Raw genomic sequence first — 27,804 nt, forward strand, 5'->3', positions numbered from 1 at the left:
ATGTCCACTTCTCCCCATAGCTTTGTGTCATCTGCAAACTTGGACAGAGTACATTTCACTCCCTTGTCCAAGTCGCTGATGAAGACATTAAAAAGTATCGGTCCAAGGACCGAGCCCTACGGGACCCCACTGCCCACACCCTTCCAGGTCGAAGCCGACCCATCCACCACGACTCTCTGGGTGCGACCCTCCAGCCAATTCGCCACCCACTGGACTGTGTAGTCATCCAAGTCACAGCCTCTTAACTTGTTCACCAGTATGAGGTGGGATACCGTATCGAAGGCTTTCCTGAAGTCTAAGTATATGACATCCATCCCTCCTCCTGTGTCCAGGCGTTTCGTAACCTGGTCATAAAAAGAGACTAGATTGGTCAGGCACGATCTGCCTGCCACGAACCCGTGCTGGTTTCTCCTCAGCATAATTTGTCCTGCCGGGCTCTCGCATATGTGAGCCTTGATAATTTTTTCAAAGACTTTGCCAAGGATGGAGGTGAGACTGACTGGCCTATAGTTGCCCAGGTCCTCCTTCCTCCCCTTCTTGAAAATGGGGACCACGTTGGCCCTTATCCAGTCCTCCAGGACTTGGCCCGTGCGCCACAAGCGTTCGAATATTCCTGCCAGCGGCTCTGCAATGATGTCAGCCAGTGCTTTCAGCACCCTTGGATAGAGCTCATCCGGGCCTGCCGACTTAAAGGCATCCAATTCTTCCAAGTGACTCTGCACCATCTCGGGGTCTATGCATGGCAGTCTGGTGCCTTGCTGCTGCCTCACTACAATCCCAGTGAGAGACTTGTCCTGCCCCTCACTTAGGAACACTGAGGCAAAGAACTCGTTGAGGAGTTCAGCCTTGTCCCCCGTGTCTGTCACCAATTGTTTCTGCCCATTTAGCAGGGGTCCTATTCCTCCCTGGGCCTTCCTTTTACTCCCTATATAGCTAAAAAACAATTTCTTGTTGTCCTTTACTTGGGATGCCATCCTCAGCTCCATGGTAGCTTTGGCCCATCTAACTGCCTCCCTACAAGCACGAGCAGAGGAGGTATATTCGTCTTTGGTGATCTCTCCTTGTTTCCATTTTTTGTGTGCTCCCCTTTTGGCCCTTAGGCCGCCCTGGATTTCTGCGGTCAGCCAGGGAAGCCTCCTGGCCCCTTTCCCTCTTTTACCCCGCACGGGGAAACATTCTACAGGTTTCTTGGAGAATTAAGAGACTAACTTTAACATGAACATAATCTAATCAGCGTTAACCTTGGAATTCTAGAAGTCTTTGAACTCAGAAGTAATCTGGCCTGTAGGGCTCCTGGGGGGAGAGCAGGAATTTGGGGCAGGACAAGTGGGGCAGAAGCTGCCATTGAAATAAGGGTACAGAGTCCCACTGGGGCTGTGTCAGTGACATCCAGATCTGGCCTGTGAGGAGGGGTGAGTTTCACATGCTTGATTTAAAACACACCAGTAGGAAAAATAACAGCTATCTTGACAGTCCTCTTCTATTTTCCATTATCCATGTAACTCTTTACAATGATGTCTTATACAGTCTCTTATTAGGAGATTATCATTAGTGATGCTCCATTGCTTGACTGGTTAAAGTGGCACCCTGCTACTTGTTTCCCACATAGGTCCATTTTATTCTCAACTTGGCTACCAAGAGCCTGGAGAACAAAGATGTATTGAAATTACTTGCAACATGAGCCTTTGGGAGATAACAGCTTTGCTCCTGAGCATCACCACTCTTATAGTTCACACTATTAAGTTTCTATCATATCAAACTCTTTATGCCAGAAACAGCAAATGTACCAAGTATTCAAAAGAAGCAAGGGAATGGAATTCTAAGGAAAAGTAATTTAGAGGGAGAAAAGAAAAAAGGAAACAGTGAAAATTGCTTGTCTGTTTTTAAACGCTCCATTTTTAAGTCTCCAGCTTATACCATTTGGGAAGTACCATTCTAGTTCTGAAATATTAATATGTGCATCCATTCCCTATGGGAAAATAGCCCTGAAACACCACCAGGTTGCCTGAATGTGGCAGCCACAAATACACACTTTATCTTTTAATAATCTGCAATCAAAACTAACAGAGGTTAGAACCCATTACTTCAGTAAACTAAATCCTTCAAAAGTAGACTCCTGAATTAAATTTTCTTAGGTCTCACTTTAATACTGCTAGACAGGATATTAGAACCTGTAGGTTTGTAACATACCACAATTATCATATACTTAAAAGTTCTTTTTTGTATGAAACAGGTGAATAAAATAAAATGTTCTCTGCCAGGTGTGAGGTGTGTACCATGAAAGTACTATTCTTTTGCCATAAGGAAAGGAAACAAATGATAATGCTTAGCCATCAAAAAGTCTGTCTTATCTTCTGTTTGACTTATTCTTAAGTTAAAGGGCACACAAAGGACAAACACTTCTATGACTTGCTGTAGGTCAAAGAAGGAATCTGTTACTGACATCTCGAAATGTGTTCAGAAATTTCTCAGTAATAGAAACTATATAAAGAGGGCATTCTCATTTATGCATGCAGGACTAAAGAAAGAAAGGGTTTACCATAACAACCATTTATGTTAAAATAGCCAGAAAAGAAAATATTTCTGAATTGGGAAGATAGTCACAGAACAGCAGAGACTCCCTCTGCCTGAAGGGTGATTGCGCCTGAAAACTTGCGAAGAACTTTTTTCCAACTACTCAGCTGGTCTAATAAAAGATATCACAGCTACTCAAAGAACTGCCTGCCAATAGGCAAGAAAGTATCATAATGGAAATCACAAAGAAAACAAATGAGAATAGGATTTCAAGACGCTGCTGCAAATTCTCTCTCAAAATATAAAATCATCATTTTACAAGAACTTCAGTACCAAATCGTATCTGGGTAATTGCACTAAATGAACTGTATAAATGCCACTTAGAGTTAAAAGCTTCAAATCCTACCACCTGTCAGCAGAGGCAAAAACCTCTAAAAATCTATCCTTAAACAGTATTTCCATTACAAACTATGAGGTTCCTAATAAAATAATTCTCAGTATTTTACTCTTACATCACGTGGGATTCTCTCAGGTATTAAAATGGAAAGTGTAAAAGTCAAGATCAAGACGGGCAGAAAAGATGCATGAAGTTTTCCTCCTGTGTGCTGTTGACGGAAAAGGATCGCTTGCTTTGTTTACACTGAAGGCACACATTCTAATAACTAGAATTTAGCATGGTCAGATAAGCTGTGGTTCAAAACAGGTAGCCACCCTGAGCAATATAAAATGCATCGTAACCACACAATCTGCAATTAACTCCATGTCAGTTATCCCATAGCCGACATACAAAACAAAAAAAGAAAATAATCTTTTCTTTCCAGACTAAAGGAGTACAAGTGAGCATAACAGAGTGACAGTGCCAGTTATTGCCATTATTGCTGTATGAAAACAAAATGTTTACTTAGCAATCCAGGAATAAATTCATTGCATTCTGCAAGTTTTTAGCCATATGGTTGTCTAATGATTCAGAATCATAGAACTATAATGCCACAGTACTCCTTAACAGATCAGGCACTTAGGCCCTCTCTCCACTGAGATATAAAACTGTGTCAGCACCATCCAAGATAAAACAATGATCCAAAACCTTTTACAATCTGAAAGTATGTCTTACAGATGAAAAATGAGCTCCCCTACTGATAACCTTCCCCTTTCTATTAGTCATAATCAGATGTTAAGATCTTCATGGATCTATTTGGAACCCTAGTGGAGAAACACATGAAATAAGCCGTATTTCTATAACTTCCTTGCACAAAACCCCATCTTGAATGTGCAGAGCATCCATACAGAAGTGAAACAAAATTATTTTTCTGTTTCCAATCTGACATGATTAATATGACATGCTTGTTGCCTTTCTATCAGTCAAAATCAAAGTGAAATCTAGAAAATTGACTGAGTTCCTTATCAGCACTGCTGTTTGGTGTTTATTGGATTGGAGTGTTTAAATTCCACTGAGATAGCCAGATGCCAGAAGTAAAACAGTAGTGGATTGTTCCCCACTTAGCAAAAGGGGATAGTTCTCCCCTTCTAAGAGCAGACGGTTGAAAGGCATTTACCCTTGCATTCACAGTTCTGCTGCTAACTCACTGTGTATCATATTAAAGAGTCACTGGGTGCGTCTACACATGCAATTAATGCGTACAAATAAACTCTAGACCTTATTGCTCCAGAGTTTTTTGCTCTTAGGCATGACATTTGAATATGTGCCCCAGAACAAAAAACAAAGAGCAATGTTGTGCGCAGCACCTGAAGCCTGGTCAGAACAGCCGACTGAGCTCCATGACTATCCCCACTCATCATTGAGCACAATGGCCAAAGAACTCAACATCTCAATTGAGCTATGTTTCATTTTCCACCCTATGTCCTTCAGCAAGAGATATAGAGAAAATAAGAGAATTGACACAGCACAGAAACCAGCAAGCTAAAGAACAGAGGTATGTGTGGAGGTATATCTAAAGCGATATGCCAGAAATGATCTGCTGTTTATATTGATATGCACAGAACCGCCTGGTTTTCCCTGGAGATGGTCAGCAGGTGCAGTTAATCAGACAAAATACATTACCATGACTGGCTGTGTTGCCTTCCACTAGGGGAACAACAAAGTTTAAATTGGTAATGATTAAATCAGACCTGCCAATTTGCATGCATAGCTTCCTGCACCATGGACAGGCAAGGTGATGTTTGTAGGGAGGAGATTTCTCCCCTAATATATATGTGTTTGCAATCACTCGCATGCAAATACATTCATGGAACAAGTGTCTTCTGTGATGGTGGTTCATATGCTACAATAATTTTACTCAGCATCTCAGTTGGGCAATGTATTATCCTCTCCCACTCTTATATATACTTCAGTGTTTGAGCCTCTTTCCCTGTTCTTAACATCTTCCTCACTTAAGGGAATGGGTAAGTGATACAAGCACTGATTTAAGTGCACATGCAATTGGTGTAATCTCACTATCACACTGCAGGCTCATCAGGAGAGCAGTGCCGAAGGAAACCATTTGCTCCACAGTGGTAAAGTGCCAACATGGAGCTCAGTGTGGCAGATGTAAGGGGAATGTTGCAAAGATTTAGGCAGAATAGATTCTAATTACATTGAAAAGATGTACAGAAAAGATGCTACCTTTTCATGTTATTAAAAAAAAAGAGGTCCAAGCAAAGGATATAATTCTCCAAGACAATACACACGTGTAAAGCTATGTACTTCAATGGACCAAGCTAGGGAGGAAGGGTAGTTACAGCATTTCTGAACATCAAGGCACACGTGTGTATTTTAATTTTTTCCATCCTGCAATGACAATAACTACAATTAAAGTTATAACTGGTTTTCTATTTTAAAACTCCAACTTTGCTCCTTTTTCCCCAAAAGAAAAAAATATGAAATGTTGGCCTCCAAACTGATAATATAAATTGGAAGCTAAATTAAGCAATGGTTCCTGAATGAGGACAGCCTAAAAACAGAAGGGTGAACACTACATGAAAGCTCTACTGTTTCTGAAACTTTGCAGCAAAACTTAAATTTTCTCTCATCTTTAGGTCATTTATTTTAATTGACAAGATCTGAGGCCGGATGGGATGCACCCAAAGGTGTTGAGGGAGTTGGCTGGTGTGACTGCAGAGGCATTAGCCATCATCTTTGAAAACTCATGGCAATCAGAAGAGGTGCTGGATGATTGGAAAAGGGCAAACAGTGCCCATATTTAAGAAAAGGGAAAAAGGAGGATCCAGGGAACTACAGACCAGTCAGCCTCACCTCAGTCCCTGGAAAAATCACGGAGAAGATCCTCAAGGAATCCATTTCTAAGCACTTGGAGAAAAAGGTGACTAGGAACAGTCAGCACCGATTCACCAAGGACAAGTCATGTCTGACCAAACTGATTGCCTTCTATGATGAGATGTCTGGCTCTGTGGATGTGGGGAGACCATTGGATGCAATATACCTTGATTTTAGCAAGACTTTTAATATGGTCCCCCACAACATTCTCGCAGGCAAGCTAAGGAAGTACAGGCTGGATGAATGGACTTTAAGGTAGATAGAAAAGTGGTTGGAGCATCGGGCTCAGAAGGTAGCAATCAATGGCTCAATATCTAGTTGGCAGCCAGTATCAAGTGGAGTGTCCCAGGGGTCAGTCCTGAGGCCAGTTTTGTTGAATGTCTTCATCAACGACCTGGAAGATGGCAGAGTACACCCTCAGCAAAGCTGCAGATGACAACAAGCCAGGGGGAGTAGTAGATACACTGGAGGGTAGGGCTAGGATTCAGAGAGACCTGGACAAATTGGAGGACTGCGCCAAAAGAAATCTCATAAGATTCAACAAGGACAAGTACAAAGTCCTTGTCCTGCACTTAGGATGGAACAATCCCATGCACCAGTACAGGCTGGGGGCTGACTGGCTGGGCAGCAGAAAAGGACCTGGGACTTAGTGGCAAGGAGCTGAATATGAGCCAGCAGTGTACCCTTGTTGCCAAGAAATCTAACAGCAAACTGGGCTGCACTGGTAGGCATGTTGCCAGTAGGGAAGTATTAGATTCAGATTTGGATGATTTGGAGAACAGTTATTTGATTCAGATCACCCTCCAGAATCGATTCAGCTGAATTAGCTTCGGAAGATTTGGTGTTGATTCGGAGAGATTCAGTGATTCGGATCAGCCAGGGAAAGGCAAGCACAGCCAGGTGGCTGCAGGTTCTCCCGCAGCTCCTCCAACTGTGCCTGCCTCTCCCTGGGCAGTGGGCCGGCCCTATCCCCCACCCAGCCCCAGCTTAGTCCCAGCACTTAAAAAAAACAAAAACAAAAAAACATGCACTCATCATCTCTGGCTGTGGCAATTGGGGCCTCTGGGCACTCGTGGCAGAACCCCCCCCCCCCCAACGCAGCACAGGAAGGTGGGGGGCAGCAGGGATCACTCCCCCCATACTCAGCACTTCTGCACCAGCTGCCCCACGGCACAGGTACGCTATGGATTGGCAGGGCGCTGCGCGCTGCCTGGAAGCTGGGGCTGAGTTCTGCCAGGCTATGGCCGACTGCTGGAGCTGCCCCAGCTCCCAGGAGAACCGAACTGGGAGCTGGAGAATTGAACCGAGGGCTTAGGGAATGTTCAGGTCCCTGAACATTCCCCCAGTTCCTGGTTCGATCTTTCCCCGAGCTCTCGGATCACTTCCTCCAGGTCCTCCCAGGGGTGCGGGCCCCTGGATGATGCGGGAGGACAACCGGCTGCCACTGCCAGCTGGTGATGGTGGCGGGTCTGAGTTATTTCCCCAGCTGGCAGCAGCAGCAGCCTGCTGAAACCCCACACGCAAATCTGGGGACTGTGCCCCCTGGGAAGAGCTGGGGAATCGAACTGAGAGCTCCAGCTGACACATGAAGCCACCCCAGCTCCCAGGCAGCATGTGGCATCCTGCCAAGCCTCACTGCACCTGCGCCATGGGGCAGCTACTGCACGGGTGCCAAGCACGGGGTAGGGGCATCCCCACTGCCAGACACTGCATGGGGCGGGCTCTGCCAAGAGCACCCAGAGGCCCCAATCACAGCTCCTGCAACTGGTGAGTGCAGAGATTTTTTATTTTTTTTTTTTATTTTTTTTTAAGTACCAGGAGGCTGGGCCAGGCGTGGGATGGGGCCAGGCAGCACAACCATGGGGGCTTCTCCTGTGGCTCCTCTGGCTATGCCTGTCTCTGCCCCAACACAGGGTTGGAGAGTGATACAGGTGTGGCTTGCTCCGGGCAGCAGCAGGGCTGCTGCTTGCCAGACAGCACAGGGGGCATGGAATGTGGACATGGCAGTGCTGGGAGCAGGAACTATGCCCTGCTGCTGCTTGCCCCCTTCCGTCCGGAGTGAACCGCACCTGCATCCCACCCCCACAACCCACCACCCATCCGAGCTGGGCAAGCGGCAGCAAGGCAGAGCCGCAGCATTCCATGCCCCCCACACCGAGTAACATACCCCTCTGCCCCAGCTACCTAGCTTGTCCCAGCTCCAATCCTTCCCCCAACCCCAACACCCCTTCCCCCTCCCCTTCCCACAACCCCAACAGACTTACCAGCCGGAGACAGCTGTGAGCTGCCTGTTTAGTCTATGGCCAAATCTCCAAATTGGCCAAATCTTTTTCCGAATCAATTCGGATGCTTCAAATCGATTCAGAGCTTTTACTTGGCCTCCCGATTCAATTCAGATTCAGAGATTCAGTTTCCAAATTGGGATGAATCTCCTCCAAATCAAATCAGCTACCAAAGCTTTGCACAGCCCTAGTTGCCAGTAGGTTACGGGAAGTGATTATTCCCCTCTATGCAGCACTGGTGAGGCCACATCTGGAGTACAGAAAGGATGTGGACAAATTGGAGAGAGTCCAGCAACGGGCAACAAAAATGGTTCAGGGGCTGGGGTACATGACTTACGAGGAGAGACTGAGAAGGGATTAAACAGCAGCCTTCAACTACCTGAAGGGGGGTTCAAAAGAGGATGCAGCTAGGCTGTTCTCAGCAGTGGCAGATGACAGAACAAGGAGCAACGGTTTCAAGCTGCAGAAGGGAAGTTTAGGTTAGATATTAGGAAGAACTTTCTCATGAGGAGGTCAGTAAAACACTGGAACAGGTTACCCATGTTTGGAGGTTTTCAAAAGCCAGCTAAACAAAGCTTTGGCTGGAAAGATCTAGTTGGGGATTGTGGCGGGCCAGTAGGGGGCGCTCCTGCGTTGAGCCGCCCACCTCACTACGCCCGACCACCTTCCAGGCTCCGAGTGCCTCCCTGGGGTGCCTCACGTCTGGCCGACCCCTTCCCTGGAGCACACCCGCTAGCCTGGGGTTCCCACTGCCACCATCCAAGGCTCTGGACCCAATTCTGGCTCTGCGCACCTTGGAAAATGCAGGCCTGATTGTCCAATGGGTACTAGACCCAATACAGGCACTTGGGGCACTTCCCCAAGTCAGGGGCTTAATAGGAAAGTCTCCCTTAGTCCACAGACCTACGGGGCCTCCTAGGCATAATTTAGACACACCCCTCAATAAGTCTCCCACACCGGTCACAAAGGAGAACTTTATTGATTACAGGGGGCAGGGTGAAAACAGGGTAAAAGGTAGAGCAATATCAGAGGAATATCAGAGCAAACCAGTATGGCTGATGGTAGCCTTTTGATCTCGCATCTGAGTTACTGTAAGCTAAATATCTATTCGGATCTCGAGTAGCTTACCCTCACGCATCATCCAGAGGTGGTTGTAGTTTTCCTCTGGAGGCAGGTCACTCTTTGAGCATGCAGTTATGAGGAGAGAGCCAGTTTCAGATGGTGAAGCTCCTCTGCCAGTTTCAGATTCACCTGGATGACCGCATGGCTAATGGCAGCCTTCTTCCTGGACTGGGCCTTTAAATAACCTTTCTGACCTCAGCAGCCCAGTCCAATTGAAGCTGCCAGTGCTGGCCATTAGCCAACCAATTTAAAAAGCATCACTGGCTACCTGGGCCCAGTGAACAGGGCTTTTCCCTCCCCCTCCCCAGGTGACCAGAGGATCCACACCCGAGGCACCAGACTTTTGTGATCCCTCTCCCTGAGGAATTCAGCACCAGCCTCTCACGCTGGCAGAGACAGATTTCTGGAGAGGGACACAGACAGTGGCATTTCTGCCACAGGGATGATCCTGCTTTGAGCAGGAGATTGGACTAGATGATCTCCTGAGGTCCTTTCCAATCTGAACTTTCTATGATTCTATTTACAAGTAACTGGGCCAAATCTTCTACTTTAAAGCTGGTTTTTTTTAAATTAGTATTTAAAACTAATTGCAAACGAGCTTATAAAATTATTTTTATTGAATTTACTAAATTATGCTCTTTCCCTTAATTACCCATTCCTGTTTCATCTACATCAGGGATGTCCCACTAATGACTCGTTAGCTGGATGCGGCCTGTGGCTCCTGCCACAGCAGCCATGGCCACCACTGGCACTCCCTGTTGCTCCTGCCACAGCAGCCAATTTCTTCAGGCTCCCCTGTCTTCCTCAGGATTTTACTTCCTGCCTGAAAACTTTTTTTTATTTCCTGCCTCCTGGGAATGGAGTGGGGCAGCACAGAGACAAGAGGTCACGGTGTTCATGCTATGCATGCAAAGAGGGACGGGCCTGGGTTGTTCACATTGCATGTGAGAAAAGCAGGATCCAGGCTGCCTGCACTGCAGTTGGGCATGTGGCCAGGAGGTAGGGAGGGTGCTGTGTCTGTGGCAGGGGGAAGGACAGGCTGCCTATGCTGCAGGCATGGGGCCTGTACACATGGCTGGGAGTTGAGGAGCCAGGCACCTAGCAATATGCATATCCAGGTTGACATGTGCACCTGCAGCCAAAAGATGAGACCGGAGCTGGGCTGCCAAAGTGGCATGTGCAGCTGAGAGATGAGGGAGAAGCTGGGCTTCCCACAAGGCTGAGAAACAAGGAAGCAGCCAGGCTGCACACATGGTGGGAAGGGGAACATACTAGGTTGCCCATGTAGTGGAGGTGAGCCTGAAGGTGGCTGGGGGGGCACCACGGCACACAATAAGTACCATGGTGCAAGTGGCCCCCAGCTGCCTGGAAGCTGAAAAATCCTGTCTAGATAAAGAATGCATTTATCACTTCAATATTACTTATACTTCCACCTGTGTAACCACAAATGGCTAGCTACAATCTCCTCAGCCAACATCTCAGCCATCTGGGTGATGCCATCTTAAAAGGCTTTAGAGACTTAAGGAAACTAGCCATTTGCCAATGCTCAGCAAACACTACAGTCACATAAGGAACTTTCAGCAATTTCATTGCTTTATCAGTTGGAGGGATGTTGCAAGAGGGCACACACTGCTTCATTCAGTTTAGAGCACAATAGCAAACAAAGACTCAGAGTGAGACCTTGCTGAAACATGTATGACCACTTATAAAATAGCCAGCTGCAGAGTGTACCAAGATCAAAGGTAGTGGCACTGCCCCTCATCTGAAACGGACTTCATAATCTAAATAAGAGAAAAATTAAAACACATAATAGAGAAAAGGAACAATTCTGGAAAACAAGGGGAAAAAAAACATACATTCTGCGCTCAGGGGTTATGCATCCTGAAGTTGTTCTTTATGAAATTAAACCATTCACCTTCTGGATGGAAATCACAGCACTACATTCATTCTCTCATAACTACAAGGAAGTAAACAAATGATAAAGCTATTTGTAAAAAACACTGCTGTGACAACCATGCCAATCCAGACATCATCCACAACCATAACATAAGACAACTCTGTTAACAATGTCTTTTATGTGTACTTAGTAAAATGACACTTAGTCACAAGCTGTGTTCAAGTCTTCCTTGAGTATGTCCTTTTTATTCACAATGCGGTCCCTGTAACTCTGTAGCTCTAGAACGAGTTTAAGAGCATTTATATTACACTCTCAGTAATATAAAATATATATCTATTAAATATAATATTGAAGTGATAAATGCACTGGATACATAGTAACAATTTTCCAAGATGAGTATGCAATTAAAATAAACATTAAGATAAAGCAGGGCAGAAAATCTGTTTTTTCTATTGCAAAGCATCAATAATCAGAATAATTTAAGCCTGTCACCCCAGTTATAGAATTCTTTCTGAGTAACTGTAGGTGAATCAAGTTGATTAGTTATAAAATATATTCAATGTATGTGATAAAGTTCACACTTAAAGAAACATAATAGGGGCCAATTTTATACAAAGCATAACTGTGTCCACCTACTGAGCTGCAGATAATTATATCATATGTAATTTTATTTTTAGGTCTACAACTAATGACAGTAAGTAAAAGGGAGAATATATAACAAGTCAGAGTGTCATACTTTACACTAAACTTCCTAGGATTTTTTCATTTTAGACTTAGCTTTTTTAATATAGCCATGTTTATGAAATATTTAAAAAGATAAGAAGTAATAAAGAAAATACAGACTTCTATGGAAGTACATAAAATATATAATATGTACCTTGGAGCCATTCCAATCTCTTGGGTATATACTTTTGTAGGCTCTTATAAATGGCCATTTATGTACCTACCTAAAGCCTCAAGATCTATTTGCACAATTTTATACCTACATGGACACTACAGTCTGTCATAAATTACTGTTTCAATAGACCACAACAGTTCCTTTTAAAAGTACACAGTGCATTCTTGGTGTATTACTCATCCTTATTAATTTTGGTTGCTGATAATCAGTGCACAAATATATAGAAAAATATTAGAAGATGCTGCATTAAATGGTACAAAAGGCTCTAATTACCCTTTCATTTTATTTCATAAACTAAGAACAAAACCATCCACAAACCTTAATGTGAAATATCCAAAAACCTAACCTTTGAGATTCTGAAAACCAAGTTTTATACGGTAATAATTTTTTTTTTCAGGTTACGTTCTAAATCCATAACATTAATTTCTAATGGAAGCACTCACACACCTATTCAAAAAGTATTCAAAAATTAATTCCCAGAGTGCTAAAAGTCCTTTCTGGAACGTTAGAGAAAACTTGCCTGATACCATCAAATATTTAAATCTATCACAGATGGTAAAAGCATTTACAGCATAGTAATCAGTAATGAATCTTATAACTACTAATACTGCTACTCGTGCTAATGTCATTAATTTTTAAGCTTGTGGAAAATTAAAACACTGATAACCATGCTATCAAGAACTAATGGACATTCTTAAAGAAAATCCTACCCTATCATTTGGGCATTTTCAAACTCAACATTTTTATCAATGTACCATAATTATCCATATCATCCCTGCTATGTCACCACAAGCTGAGCCCACTAGCAGTTACTCTTCTGGAATTTAAAGCAGCCTTTGGCATTAAAAAAAAAAACCCTCTAATGTTTCACATTTAGATTTAAGCATAAACATTCCACATGCCTTATTCAGAAGAAAATGCCTCATGTCCGTCTCTGAACATTCTTTGAATCAGCTTTTCAAAAGGAGTGTCATCTTAAAAAAATGACTCGGAGTTGTGTCGGGTGGCACTGCTAGTAGTGAAGGAAAGCCTATTTTTCCCATGATGGAGGAAACAGTCCGTCTTCAATTAAGACAGTGATAATCAGGGGAGGTCAAGGAATAAGTGGGGGACAGAGAACTGGCTAAGAAAACTGAAATTTGCCAGCCATTCAACCTATTTTCTTAGGTTGGAAAATATGGTTATTCTCACTTTTTGTTAAAAATTGATATAACTGCACTAACACTTGTATTATATACAAACTTATTAATTAACTGTTGTTGCAGTAGGCTTTGCAGAGCACAAATGCATGCAGTCATTTGCTTGCAAGGAGGTATCTGGAAAAAGACAAGACATCTGAGTCCAAACTCAAAAAGAACAATTATTGAATGCCCATGTATCATCTCAGGAATGCTTCTCAATATATACCGCACCTTTGAAAAATTCAGACAACTCTACCCATGTTTTTCATCATTACATCTATTTTCAAAGAGCAAATGGTCTGAGCTATAAAGAGGTTTTGCAAAGTTCCCAAAGCAACACATGGGATGTAATTTGTATCCTTCCTGTCACACCTCCAACATATGTAAACAAACATGCAATATGGAGAACTCTCACTAAACAGACTGTGTGTCCACCTGCCATCAGCTGTTCTCTGAAACTTTTAAATATTCAAAAGAATCTTTATTGCATCTAGATCTTATTCTACTGAAGAAGGATAGGCAGAGGGCACAATGGAATGATGTGTTCTTTCAACTCTCCAGCAAGGTATCTAAAACCCTTCCCACCTTTTTTTGAGTTAACACGTAAGAACTATGTTAACAAAAAACAAAACAAAACATTTCTGAGTTAGCATATGATATAAGAAACTCCCATATAAGTGCTGCTCCAGGGCCAGGACCTTGCATCAGTGACAGCGTGGTCTGGAGCTGGGGCAGAACTGCAATCTACAGCCCGAATGATCTGGGCAGGGGCGTGCAGGCAGCAGATGGTGGCTCTCCTCCAGCTCCAGACCATGCTGTCACCACCACAAGATTTCAGCCCCGACCCCAGTGCAGCTCCCTGCTGAGCTACACACCCTGCCAGTGCTCCTGGGGCCAGTCTCCATGGAAACCCTGCCCCTGTGCTCTTACGGTCCAACCGTTGCTGGGGTCTCCATGGAAACCAGTCACAGCAACATGGGCAGAGGCTGCTAGGAAATGGAGTCCGCCACAGGCCTGATCCATCATTTTGCCCACCCCTGGCTTAGTACCTCAGAATGAAGGTACTAAATGTAATGTGTATTAAGTAAAGCACATTAATGCATGTGTACATGGGCCCAGTGAAAATCAGAGTCAGCTATTAGTCCCATTCCTAATTCTTGCAGCAAGTAATTTGCATAGAAACAGGGTGTACTACTTCTAACTAAAAATGTAGTTACACCGTATTTAACATGCAGAAGGGGAGGCAAGAAAGGGGTAGGAGAATGTAAAAGGACTGAACAGTAGTAAACAACAAACAAAAGTGGGGAAGACCTAGGCCACCCATGATCTAAAAGAAATGAAAGAAACCTTGAACTTCTTGAAACCCTGACTTAGGGGCAGGCTCAGGCTTGTCCCTGCCTGGCCAATTCTACCCCCCACTTCTGCAAAGAGATGAACACTATAGTACATAAATTACACTTTGAAATCGAGTGCCACACAATGGAAAAACATTATGGAGGGATGCCTGCATCAAATGAGGAGTGCCTCAAATATAAAAAGGTTGAGAACCACTATACTGGATGATCACAATGACGTCTTCTATGAATAACAAGAGAGAAAAATCACCCTAAAAGATGCCGGAAGAAGAAACGGGCCTGTCATATTTCAATAACCATCCACAGGCAGTGGTAAGGCACAGTGCACTACCCAAGACTATTAAAAAAAAGTCTTTGTTTAGATTACCTTTGTGGGAAGAGGATTTTTCTAGGGATAGAGAAAGTACGAGCCTTCATAGTCAGGCATCTATTAAAGGTCAGATAAGTGTCCAAACTATTCAGTGCCTATCTGAATCCCAAAATGTTCTTGGGTATTTCAAGTGGTTGAGACACAAGAATCTATTAAAAGGGAAGCAGAAAGGGAACCATGTCCTAATTTATCTGTTCAATGCTCAGAGCACAGCATTCGGCACTGTGACAGCAGGTACCTGTGTTGACAAAATACATTAGACAGATCCTTTTGAATGAAAAAAATGTTGTTCAAGATGTACATTTGGTATGTCACCATTTCAGAGCCCTCCAGGGATAGTGAAATTCAAAGTGTAACCTTCACAGGCAGGGTCACTGCATGGATACCATTGCATAAAGAACAGATACAGTAGCTTGTAAAAGTCTTGTGGGTGTCACCTTACCTGAAGGGAAAACACTTAAAAGATTGTGATAGTTTAAAAATATATATACACAGGAATGCATGTGCACACACACTCAGCTAGACCTCATCCTACTTAACAAGCACAAGTAAAATGTTTTTTCTCCTCTCTCTCTCTCAGGGTAATCCTACATATGCAAATGAACAAACTCCAATTCAGTTTGCACTGGAGTATATTGCTTCCAGACACTGCGTTCACACATGCACCTGGGACCACAGCACGCTGAGCCAGAGTGGGACAGCCCCGGTTGGCAAGGAACCTGGAGGTTCAGCCTGCCAGCCCAGAGCTGCTCTGACCCAACTTAATGTGCTGCAGAGGGGTCTGCTGGGGCACGAGGGTGCTTTAGTGAGGGGCTAACTGCCAGGCAGCAACCACGCTGAAACACCCTTGTGCATCAGCCAGCTCTGTCAGTGTCTACATGTGCGCTGCAGTGCGCTAAATAATGCCACCTCAGGATAGTACTTGTGTTTACAAGCACTAACCTATGGCAGAGTTGGTTAATTTATTGCAGCCCAATAGGGCCACACGTGGAGATACCCAGACTTTACTGTGGAGCTAATTACGGAACTGCAGTAAATGTCTCATGTAAATGTGCCAACAGAGTCCCATTTTAATGGACAGCTGAATAGGATGTGTATAAGCTATACACAAAAAAATCCCTTATGAAATTGAGTCAACAAAATTATCTAAAGCTCTCTCTTAAATCAAGATTACAGTCAGACTGTTGTACGAGCAAATAAGACTGCTTTTTGAATGGTCTGCCTGATATCAAGCAGTGTGTGACTGTAGCATCTACCGATCATCAAAACCCATTTGTACAGATCCATCAGTACTTCATTGAAAACTGATATGATACTGATGCATAGCCCTCTAAACCATTGTTGATTCAATTCTCTTAATCTTTAATGAACTGGCTAAATTCCGATTGATTTTAGCCATGATCGCTTGCTGTTCACCCCTTGAACATTTTGCAGAAATGCATGCTAAAGGGAAAAATGATCAAAAACTAAACAATATAAAACCTAGAGTATGAACCATGTATAGAGAGAGAGCATACAAGCCAGCAAGCAAGAATTTATATGCTTGGCATGCCTTTTTGGATGAAGGTTTTACTTGTTTACTCCTGTATTACACAAAGGTTCATGTATTTTTGGCTGCGAATTTCAATTTTTCAGAGAAGACTTGATTCTGCTAGGCATTAGGTATTTGGGCCTTACCAGATGAAACACTTAAGAAAAAGGGCAGCCCCCATCTACTCCAATCCCCAGGTGAATATAAGCCCTTTTGAGGATGGAGCTGCAGCTTCACATACAAATCAAGCCCAGAAAAAAAAAAAAAAAAAATCAGTCAGCACCCAAACCCTGATCAGAATCCTCTGCTTTCAGCTGCTGGTGAACTTTCTCTCATGGACCTACCCAAAATAGAGTCTGAATGCTAGAGAAAGAAGTAATTCAGGACCTTGGGGCTGCTAGGTGACATTGCTATTCTACAAATAATAGTGTGTGTCCTTCTTCGGTCGCATCAGATTTCAGATAAGTGATGGGAGACATGGGGTTATGGCATATTCACCCACACTTCCTTCTTCACTCAGTGAGGGAACAATCCTCAAATAAAAGTTTCATATTCCCCAGGGAGAGAAACACAGTAATAAACGTTTATTGTGAATCATCTCACCTCCCTGAAAGAATATCTGAGGAAAGAATACGCAGGAAGGCACAGCAAGTACTTCATCATTTACTAACAGACTTCCAGCCTGACACAGCAAAACTACATGATGCTGTATTTACTGAACTAAATAGCAAGACAATATGGAATTGTTGAAGCATCGTAAGGATTTCTCTTTGCTATAAACCAAATCTCAAACCAGTAGAGAGAGACATCATCAGTAAGAATGAGCCTGGCTGACCAGTATTTGCTTCTCTGATATCTAGTTAGAAACCAACCAACCAACATAGATAAAAACTATATACTTAAAAAAATTGAAGCACTCTGCTAATCCCCCTGACTGCTATTATTTTACACTTAGGTTAATGGGGATTAGCCATTTGGCTGGTAGAAAACCAGCAACATGTCACCTATAGCAGTGGGAGGGCAACCTTTTCAGCAGGAGTGTCAAAAGTTAGTCCTGCACCCACCCCGCATGTCACTCTGATCTCCTTCCTAAGGCCAATCTTCTGCTCTGCCTTCTGCTCCTTACTCTTGCTCTCTGCCCAATCTCTTCCTGTGTTTTCTGCCATGTGCTCTCTGCCTGATATCCTGTTCTGCTTTCTGCCCTATCTGCTGCTGTGCTGTCTATTTACTCGGCAAAAGAGAAGACTGCAGGGGATTTAACAGCAGCCTTCAACTACCTGAAGGATGGTAACAAAGAGGATGAGCTAGACCATTCTCAGTGGTGGCAGATGACAGAACAAGGAGCAATGGTCTCACATTGCAGCAAGGGAAGCTGAGGTTAGATATTAGGAAGAACTTTCTCACCAGGAGAGTACTAAAGCACTGAAACAGGCTACCCAGAGAGGCTGTGGCATCTCCATTGCTAGAAGTTTTTAAGACCTGCCTGGACAAAGCTTTGGCTGGGATGATCTAGTTGGGGATGGTTGAGCAGGGGGTTTGACTAGATGACCTCCTGAGGTTCCTTCCCACCCACATTTTCTATTATTCTAATGCAGCATGAGGCAGTGCAACAAGGAGTTAAAGCAGCTTAAAAACCAGGAGAAAGAATTAGGCATACCATGCCTTCCACTATCAACCCCTCTTCCTTATATGTAGTTAAAGAAAGAGAAAGGAGGGATTCTGAATTGATGTATGAGGTCATTTCATCTGACAAGGAGCTGGCAGACAAGAATGAGGTTTCTAGGAACTGAGGATTTTTTTTTTTTTTTTGTACTTAGCCAGCTTCCCTTTCTTTTTTTACAGTGACATCCTTTATTTAGCAAGTTAGATTACATATGCTAAGAAACTCATTTTCTTACCACTCATATAAACCATTCTACTTTTCTCTATAGTCCACTTAGAATTTAGAACCAAATACATTAAACCAGAACTTAAGACAGACACAGGTGGACATGCTAAGTTTTACTTCTACAAAAGCTGGCAACATGAAATGTGCTTATCCAATGGTATGTAATTTACAAACATCACCATTAAAAAGGATCAGGTGCTATAAATTGTCTTTCAGTTTATTGGCACAAAAGGCAGGTCTTGGAAGTCACTTGAATGCTATGTGGTATTCTCACAAGCATACATAAATGACAGCACTGGACAGAATGCTTGTAATGGACAAACTGCATCCAGCTCCAATTCAGATGAAATCCACCTCTGTCCTGATCTGCAAGAGTGTACCATGCCAATCCATAAACCTTTACTCAGCAGTGACTACCAGTCAAACTAGAGCATATATCCTGATTTGTGATCTTAACAATTATCAGCCAGGCATACACAGTATTACAATTTAGTATCCAATCTGACTGGATGTCTCTAAGTGAAAGTGAAGGACATTTTGGCACCATATAACCTCTTTGTTAGTCCATTTCCCACTCAAAAAACCCTTGTTTTGCAATTTCTGTTATGACAAAGGAAACAAGCTTTGACAGCTTGCTGTCCAATTACAGAAAAAAAATCTTCCCCTCTGTGCTCTATACAATAGATTGCTTTATTTTCCATAAATCGAGTGTACAAAAATGTGCCCAGCAACATTCACACACAATGAATCCACCAGCATAGTTTCCTTCCCCATCACTGCCCTGACATGAACATGTGTTAAAGGATTGCTAGTCTGTGTAAGAAAAAGTAATATAAATATGTAACAAAAACTTTGCAAGCAGCTGTGCTGGAGCTCTCGTATCATAATACAGCCCACCATCCATTGCTACATGGCACAAACTTGCCAACAATTAAAAACGAAAATTAGCCAACTAATGTTTTGTGACAGCTTTACACACAGGAGACGGTTACAGAGCAGTTTTCAAAAGCTCAAATCAATGCTCAGTTGTTCTCCCTTTGCGTCACAGCATGACGGTTCACATCCTTGCTGGTGTTCCTGCTGAGGAAGCTACATCAGAAACTCTTACTAAAACCACAATTTATTTCTGACTTGGACAAAGTCAAACTAATGCTCTAGTGGAACAAGCATTACTGCTGCCAGAAAGGGAAGGGAAAATAAAATTAACTGAACTTCAAGTGTCCTTTGAGTGCCCGCCTGCTGTTGTACAAGTCACCCTGTGGCAGAAGTCAATCACTCTAGACTTTCTAGTAACAAATCATTGTTGGCCATTTTCCAGGAATAAGAGAAACAACAATTCACCCAGTTTATCAGGTAATTTTAGCATATTTATATTACAATATACTAGGTAATGACTAACAAATGCACTGACAACAGTACAGCATCTCAGAGAGACAGAGACAGATCTGTGCTCTACTCCAGGGGTTCCCAACCTTTTAAGATTGCGGACCGGCAAACCGTGGACAGGAACTGATATCTATCTATCTATCGATATAGATATATATCTCTATAGCTATAGATATAGATACAAAATGGAGATGCACATGCAAGCAGGAAGCTTCTGCACTAACCTTGTTGCTTAGCTTTGGTTTTCTTTACAAAAGGAAGATTCTTAGGCTTGGCTACTCCTGGGGTCTCTTTCAGTCTAGCCCCCACCTCCTCCTCTCTATAGAGCAAATCCCATTTTCCTTAGTTACGGGTAGGGTTGCAAGCTGCTTATGAGGGTATGTATTGGAGGGTCACTTTTTCTATCCACCCCCACAAAACACACATAATATTTTTCAACAGGCCCATCAATACGTCATGAGGAAAATGTTTCCAGCCTCTCACACAGCAGAAAAACGAAGGTGCCAAACTGTCCTGCTATAGTAGGAAGACCAGGATGTCTTTTCAACACCTTCCTTCACACCACATGCATAAATATTATGTTGCCTATCAGAGAAGGGAAAGGTTTAGGGTTTTGGTTTTTTTCCATTTCGGAGTCTATGAACTCCCTTAGTTAAGAAGTGACTCCAAGGAAATCTTTGCAAGACTGTACTGAGATTATGACGGTGAAATACACAGGCCAGCACTAACACCATGGGAAAGAAAGGAGAGGGGAATAGGGCTCACAAATTTCTTGGCGAGACCTATAGGAACGGAAGGTCTCTAGAAGAAAAATGAACAACTAAATAGGCTTCCTGACCCCAATGGGCATCACAAATCATGTGAGATGCAAATATGTCAGAGAAAGTGAACTTTTAGACACAATAAAGAAGGGGAAAGGGGAGGGAATATAGTAGAGAAATTATAATTAAGAATATAGTTAACTGGGTTATAAAAATTTGGTCACCTTCTCTGGGCTGGGTTCTGTAGATCCAATTCTCATCATCCTCTTCTACCTGCTGCCCACATATTGATGAGAGCTCACCATCACTACGAAATAACCTCTTTGTCTGCCTGGACAAAGATGAGAAATTTATCCAGCTTACAGCACGCGAGAGAGATCCTACATTTTGTTTGAGTTTGAAAGACCTTGAGGTGCATTCTTTTTTCATTTTCTTTGAAGCCAATTAGAGCACATAAACTTTAGAAGCCCTTTCAGAAGTCCTCCTGTTCGCTTCACAATGATTTTTGAAATGCTAATACTGTAATGCAAGTTCTGTCCAGGGTTAAACCAACAACAACAACAGAGCTGGGTCACCATGCCAGGGTAATTCTCCAGAGGTTGACTGGTTTATAGCACTTTTCTAAATAAAACAAGAGACATGAAAACAACAGAAAGCAGCATCTTGCAGTAGTTTAGAAAAGCCTGTCAGGGTTGTACAGAAGTGCAGTACCAAGGTACATATTTCCACCATTCTCCACTCAGCAACCAAAACCGCAGCTCCACTCCTTTCCCTGGCATCATTTTCCAGTAATGTTTCTGCAATCCAGTCTTCTTTTCCACCTCATCAGAAACACCACCTTGCAGCTGCAGCTGTAATCCACAAACCCAACCAACCCTTGCTTTCCCTTCATGAAAAGCCTTGTGAAAGATCTCCAAGAGGACTCTCCTAACAATAAAACAGGCTGCGTGGCTATCGCTTAGGATTAGAGTGAAATACGATAGCCTCTCTCTCCTAAGGCGCAGCCACAGAGACTGCCGACTCCTCCTTTCCTGAGCCAGAGCCCAAAGGCAGTGCAACTTCTGAACTTTGTAGACAGGAATAGAAAAACTCAAGTGTAGCTCTGCAGACACCGATAGGAAATAAGTCCTGGATTTCCATTACTGCATGAATATTCCACCTCCCATGATCTATACAGCCACAGATCTATTCAAGAAAGAAAACAAGCAAGTGTAAAAAAAAGTCTGAGTTCATACATCTGCAAACAACAACAACAAAAAGTGTAGAGGAGCAATTTCAGCAATCAGGCTCACAATACAGCATCTGTGTTTTCAAATGTGTTTTATCTACAGCTGTGCTATGTTCTGCCACCTTCGCTTTTCATTAGCAAGTGAAAATGCTAAATTTATATCGTTTATAAAAAGTCAGACAACAATTCCAACAGTTTGCTCTGATTACTGACACTGTTGAGAGATGCAAACAAAATGGGAAGGGGGGATAAAAACAAAGGATGATAGGGCAAGGAAACAGAGACTGGTAATAGAAAATACCCAAACATCACAACATGAATGAAAACTATGGGATTTTGCCTGATGCTGCATGTCAACAAAAGACTTGTGTACAAAATGTGTGTACAGATATAAAAGCTGCAACCGAGATTATGCCAAACATTTTGTAAAGTAACTGAAACAAACAGAAAAGAGAGCAGTATTGAAGGGTGTTACATGAAACAAGTCATTTGAGTTCTAATTTAAGCCAATACAAATGAGGTAAGCGCACAACAAGTGACATAAAAAATATAGTCATTTTAACTGTCAAATGTCAGGGTCTTGTGTTTGGAAGATTTATACTCTCATGGAATACAGCACTGCCCTCCCTGCACTTGTCCATTCTGCTAAACACGCCCTTCAGAAGGCATTGAAAAAGCCTTCACTGTTTTCCAAAAGTTATGGCTCTCTGACTCGACTCATAATAAAAGGATAAGATTTAACTGACTGACTAGGAGGCAAAGAGCTAAGTACTGTATCAGATTACCTTATGAATCAACTAGGCACAGCCAAGTGACCTTTGGCTCCTACAACACAGTACAATGGGCAGGCCAACTGTCTTGTGTAAATAATTTAATAGGCTGCCTTTAAACTGAAATCTTCCTGTGAGGTGATGCATATGTGCGCGTGCGCACATACACACACATCTGGAAGTAAATACGTGAACAAACAAACACACTATTCCAATGTTGCCAACTCTCGTAACCCTATTATGAGTCTTGCAATATTTGGGGATTCAATATGCAGCCTCAGACAATTCAACTGTAAAACACTGAAAACTATGCAAACTACCATGACTAATACTGTCTAAATTTCATAGCAACTGTATAATATCTCCAGCAGGAACTGCAGAACCATAGCCATCACTGCTACACCAGAATCATTAGAAACTGGAGGCTAGGGAAAGTATAGATGTGAAGCTATCACAGGGTGCGTCTACACCAGGTGGACAATTATTTCGGGTGAAGGGCTGCTTACCCAGTTTTGGCAAGCTGTCAAGGGCCACATGGGTAGCCCTGCCCCCTGCTCACCATCTTGGAACCAATGTCGCAGTATCTTAGGACCAATGTCTCAGAGCCAGCACCGGTGGGGCACAGAGCAGGGCACAGGCTGGCAGGGGTCAGTGGAGCTGAGCTGGGCTGCACCAGCAGGGAGTAGGGGGACCTGGCCAGGCTCCATAGAGTCCCTGACAACTGGGACCCTGTACTTCTGCCACCCTGCTCTGGGCCCCACCAGTGCTGGCCCAGGGACACCAGGGTGGGCACCACACTCCCAGTGCCCCCCAGCCCTGTGATACAGGTGGGGGGCAGCATGAGGCCCCGACCCCTTGCTCCCTGGCAGGGAACAAGCTGGGGCTGAGTGCAGGGGAAAAGTGGCCCCTCATTTGCCCCGTGGCTGGCGCTCCCTGCTGCAGCTGCTCACAGCCCATGCAGGGCTCTCCTGAGCAGGCATAGGCAGCCCCATGAGGGCTGCAGCACTGGGCACCGGCCATGGGGGGGGCGAGGGGCCGCTTCCCCCCCCCCCCAACCCGTGCTCAGCACCAGCTTGTAACTCACCCCTGCTGCCAGCCTGGGCCCCACACTGGCTCCGGGCTTGCCCGTTGGGGCTGCTCCGTGGTGGCAGCAGCTGCGGCCCCCCACTTGCCGCGCTGGGCAGTGTTTGTCACAGCCGCTTCTGGGCTGCCCAGCATGTGAGCTCTGGGCGGGCAGAAGCAGCAAACTCTGCCCAGCGCAGCAAGCAGGGGGACTGTAGCTGCTCCCGCTGCATGCAGCCCCGACGGGCAAGCCTGGAACCGGAGCAGGGCCCAGGCTGGCTGCGGGGCAGATTACAAACTGGTGCTCAGAGCGGGAAAAGCATCCCTTCCCCCACCCTGTGGCCGGCACTCCACACTGCAGCTGCTCACAGCCCGTGCAGAGCTACCTGTGCCTGCTCAGGACAGCCCCACATGGGCTACAAGCGGCTGGCAGCAGGGAGCGCTGGCCACAGGGCAGGGGAGGGGCCGCTTTTCCCCAGACTCCTTCCCTGCCCACAGTCTTCCCGCACCCTTACCTGCGGTTCTGGCACGGTGCAACCACATGGTCCCAGGCCAGAAGCCTCTGCTGGGGCTTCTGGCTGGGGGGGGTGGGGCTGGGTGGACCCTGCTGTTGCAGAAGCCCAGCAGGATTTCCCTGGGTCCTACTGCCCCTGGTTCCTGTCATTTTTGACAGGAACCAAAGACAGATAAATATTAATTTTCTAAATTTTTTTAGGAGCCCCGCAGGCACAAACAACAGCCCGCGGGTCATATTTTGACTTTACATCATGATGCTGCCTCAGAATTTGATTGGAAGTTTGGAAAAATTTATTTTATGTGACAGGCCCTATTAAGATGAGATGAGGTGAGATAAGAAAGTGAAAAGCAATGATGTAGCAGTTATAAAAAAATTGGTTATCACATCGCTATGACATTTCACTAGGGGTGCACTGATAGAGATTTTTGGGGCCAATACCAATAGCCTATATTTAAGGAGGCATATCTGCCGATACCTGTCCAATTTCTGATACAGCTGCCTGCAGCTGGTAAGTCCGGTGTGGTGGAAGGGGAGGAGGGAGGGAAGGGTCATGAAGGGGCAGATCAACCCAGGCAGGGCGGAGCCACGGCTTGTTGGGGGGAGGTGGCTCCCGCTGCTGCTTGCACCCTGGGAGGGCATGTGGGGGGCGTGTGTGCCCCCTGGATCTGCGCAGGGCAGGGCAGGCTCAATGCCCCACCTCCACCCATGCACCAGGAACAACTGGGGCTGCACTAGGCAGCTGGTAGTGACAGCAAAATCTGGGGTAGATGCAGCATCCTCCCAGAGCCACCAGCACCCACTCCGAGCACAGCCCCCGCTGAGAACAGCCCCACGCAGCCCCAGCTGCAGTCCGCCCTGTCCCACACAGTCATGGGGCATATGCCCCCACCTGTGCCCTCCCAGAGTGCAAACAGCAGTGGGAGATGCCTCTCCCACAAGCCACAGTTCTGTCCCCCTCCCCCCACCCCACCCAGGCAGTGCTTGTCCCTGCCCCCTCCCTCACTGCAGAGGGCATTAATCTGACACCCCCCACACTCCTTTCCTCCCCCCCTCCCCTTCCACCACACCAGACTTAGCAGCTGGAGGCAGCTCTCCATGCTGTCTGCTCTTCTCCTTGCCGCCCGAGTGCTGCGCTGCGGCTGAGCGCGCACACTGACATTTATTGGCCAAATCATCAACCCCATTCATTGGGCCAATATCAGATACAGCTAGTTTTCTTTATATTGATACTGATCCAATACCTCTACATTTCACTGCAGGAAAAGAAAGACATTTTAACCAATTGTGATATGATCATTTCCATCATAGTATTCCTGTTTATATTTTAGTGGCAGCGTTCCTGATAATAACTAATATAGTAAACTCAGAACCAGCCATCACAACACAAAAAGGAGAAAATTTTTCTTGTATCACTAGATGGAATATAAAATTTGTTCCAAGAAAAAAGTAACTTGTTCTACATTTAATTACAAGTATGCTGATCTCCAAAACTTATTTTCACATGGAAACAAGTAGCTGGAAAAGTTTTTCAGATCCTAAAATTTAGGTGGGAAGCGTACTGTGAGATATAAGAGCCACTTATGAAAAGCCATGGTACATAATTCTAGTCAAAGAGATTGCTTTCCAATCTTATAATTTTTTTCCTTCCTTGAGAGTGTTTGTATAGGTAAATAAGCTCCCAGTTCAGAGTGAAATCTGGTATAATGAAGACCTTATTTTTCCCCCCGTCATAAACGACACAAACATCATATCCCCGAGTCACAGTTCTTTCTACCACACAGGTTGCTGAAGGCAAAAAAGAATAATGTGTGGGTGTATAACATGCGTGTAAACACACACACACAAATTTATTTTATACATAGCTATACATAATGTGTATATACATACACTTTCCCTTTATATAGATTTCACTTTTACAGTGATGGACAAAAACAAAATACACTTTTTTACTCACCCTACCAGAACTACAAGTATCTGCTATGGTTTATTCTTCATTGAACTCTAAAAGTTCTTAAGTGAACACACACAAATGGCTTCAAGCCATTGACGTTTCCCTACAGCCAACAAACAAAAAGATTTGTTGTAAAAAGAAAGGTCAGTTTAGTACAAAACCCAGATATGCTCCGTTTCTGGCTGGCCTGTGGTTTCTGGAACAATTCACATGCTAATTTAATTCCTATGTTTCCTATAATTTCATTTCTGATGACTCACCTAGACAGCAACCAACAGGATTCGTAAGGATTGTTCCCTGGAGTACTTACTGCTCAAAGAGTCAATGAACACCTTCCAAAGCAAGAAGCCTCCTGGGGCAATTTCTTTGCAGGTATTAAGAATTCATTGTCAGCCAGCAACAAAGACATTCAGGTTAAATAAAACTGAAAGCTCCTTGGATATGTTTTGTTTGTAGACTCACCCCTTCACTATGAACCTGTAAACAGGCCACCACCTGGGAAGATAAAACAGGCAGCCAAAACTAATCTTCCCTACTTGTTCAGAGTTTGCTCTATGGGAAAGTAATTCAGACACAATTCCAAACTTATTAAGTGCAGCCACCTCACAGTGTGACTGATCATCTCCAGCCATGAAAATCATTTGAAGACAAGTGGAAAATTCATTGGATATAACTGGCACAAAAGCTTATGAGACTGCCTTCCATAAGAACCAGAACAGTCTGCTGAGTAAAGGTGCATTTATCCATTTTGAAAGGAACAGCATAAAAATGCTTAGACAGATGAAGTAATACAACAACATAAGTCAGAGTCCAACACTGTCATTTGCAGCTAGCATGAATACAGAGAGTGTACCTGTATTCCAAAGGGGCTTAGAGGGCCTGGCCAAGATCACAGGCCTACTGGGTTAGTTTCTGTACAATTGCACAATAAGGGAGGAAGGGGAAGCGCCTGCAATCTAAATAGACAAGTTGGACAAAGGGAGAGAGAGGAGAGAGTCAGAGATTAAATGAGGCACCAAAGATCACAGATGGTATAGGTGGCAAAGCAAGGAAGTAATCAAGGTCTCTTAATTCCCAGACCCATGACCAATTCAGTAGGCAATTCTGTCATCTCAGTTGAATTACAATGGAAAATTCTGTTTTGAAACCTTATGTTTCATTAACAATTTTCCTGTCACAAATTAATGCATTACCAAGGATAATTATACTGAAATCAATATTTTAATTGGGGTATCTCACACATGCATCTAATTCTGTCAGACTTAAAAAAGAGCCTCCAGAGACATTAAAATCCCAGCTCTTCATCTGGCTGGCCACAGCACAGCCACTCTTGGCTTGCGGACCTTCCCATGCAGGTATGTGGCACCATCCCTTTGTTCTCTCTTTGAGAAAATTATATTTACAGGAAAGAATGGATTTGATCCTCTACTTTCTTCCAGTTTATATCAGTGAAGTGCCAGCTATATCAACCCATTTACTCCTGCTTTGCATTAAATGCATGAAGGAAATTGGGATAGGGCCTGTTCTACTCCAAACAAAACTTTTCCTCCAAAGGTGCTTGGAATTCAAATACTATGGGGCCATACCCTATTCTACCAACTGAACATTTACGTGCCTAATACCCTTAAGTATCTAGCTATCCAACAGTCAAATCACAAAAAGTGGCAATGGGACAACCCAGCAACCTTCTGCATTGACAATTTTTCAGAGACAAATAGGGTTGGGGGATATGATTGCATTTAGATACCCACAGATGGAACAGGATCTGGCCTATGGAGCCTGATTAATGTTGGTAAAAGTCATAAATTTAAGAACAGAAA

At 44.0% G+C, this 27,804-nt stretch overlaps 1 protein-coding gene across 7 annotated transcripts in view; it reads right to left on the reverse strand.

The window, feature by feature from the left end:
- The window catches only part of NHSL1 (NHS like 1), a 290,566-nt gene that overhangs the window by 150,665 nt on the left and 112,097 nt on the right, over positions 1-27,804 (reverse strand). For 2 of the 7 annotated variants that reach the window (XM_019479590.2, XM_019479588.2), the window contains exon 1: positions 20,681-21,407. The exons of the other annotated variants lie outside the window; for them this stretch is intronic. In XM_019479590.2, the coding sequence (XP_019335135.1) occupies positions 20,681-20,885 (205 nt within the window). In that variant the 5' untranslated portion in view covers positions 20,886-21,407. Of the gene's footprint in view, positions 1-20,680; positions 21,408-27,804 lie in introns of those variants that run through there. 7 annotated transcript variants of the gene reach the window in all.

The sequence above is a fragment of the Alligator mississippiensis genome, chromosome 1 (genome assembly GCF_030867095.1).
Source record: "Alligator mississippiensis isolate rAllMis1 chromosome 1, rAllMis1, whole genome shotgun sequence".
Taxonomy (NCBI): domain Eukaryota; kingdom Metazoa; phylum Chordata; order Crocodylia; family Alligatoridae; genus Alligator; species Alligator mississippiensis.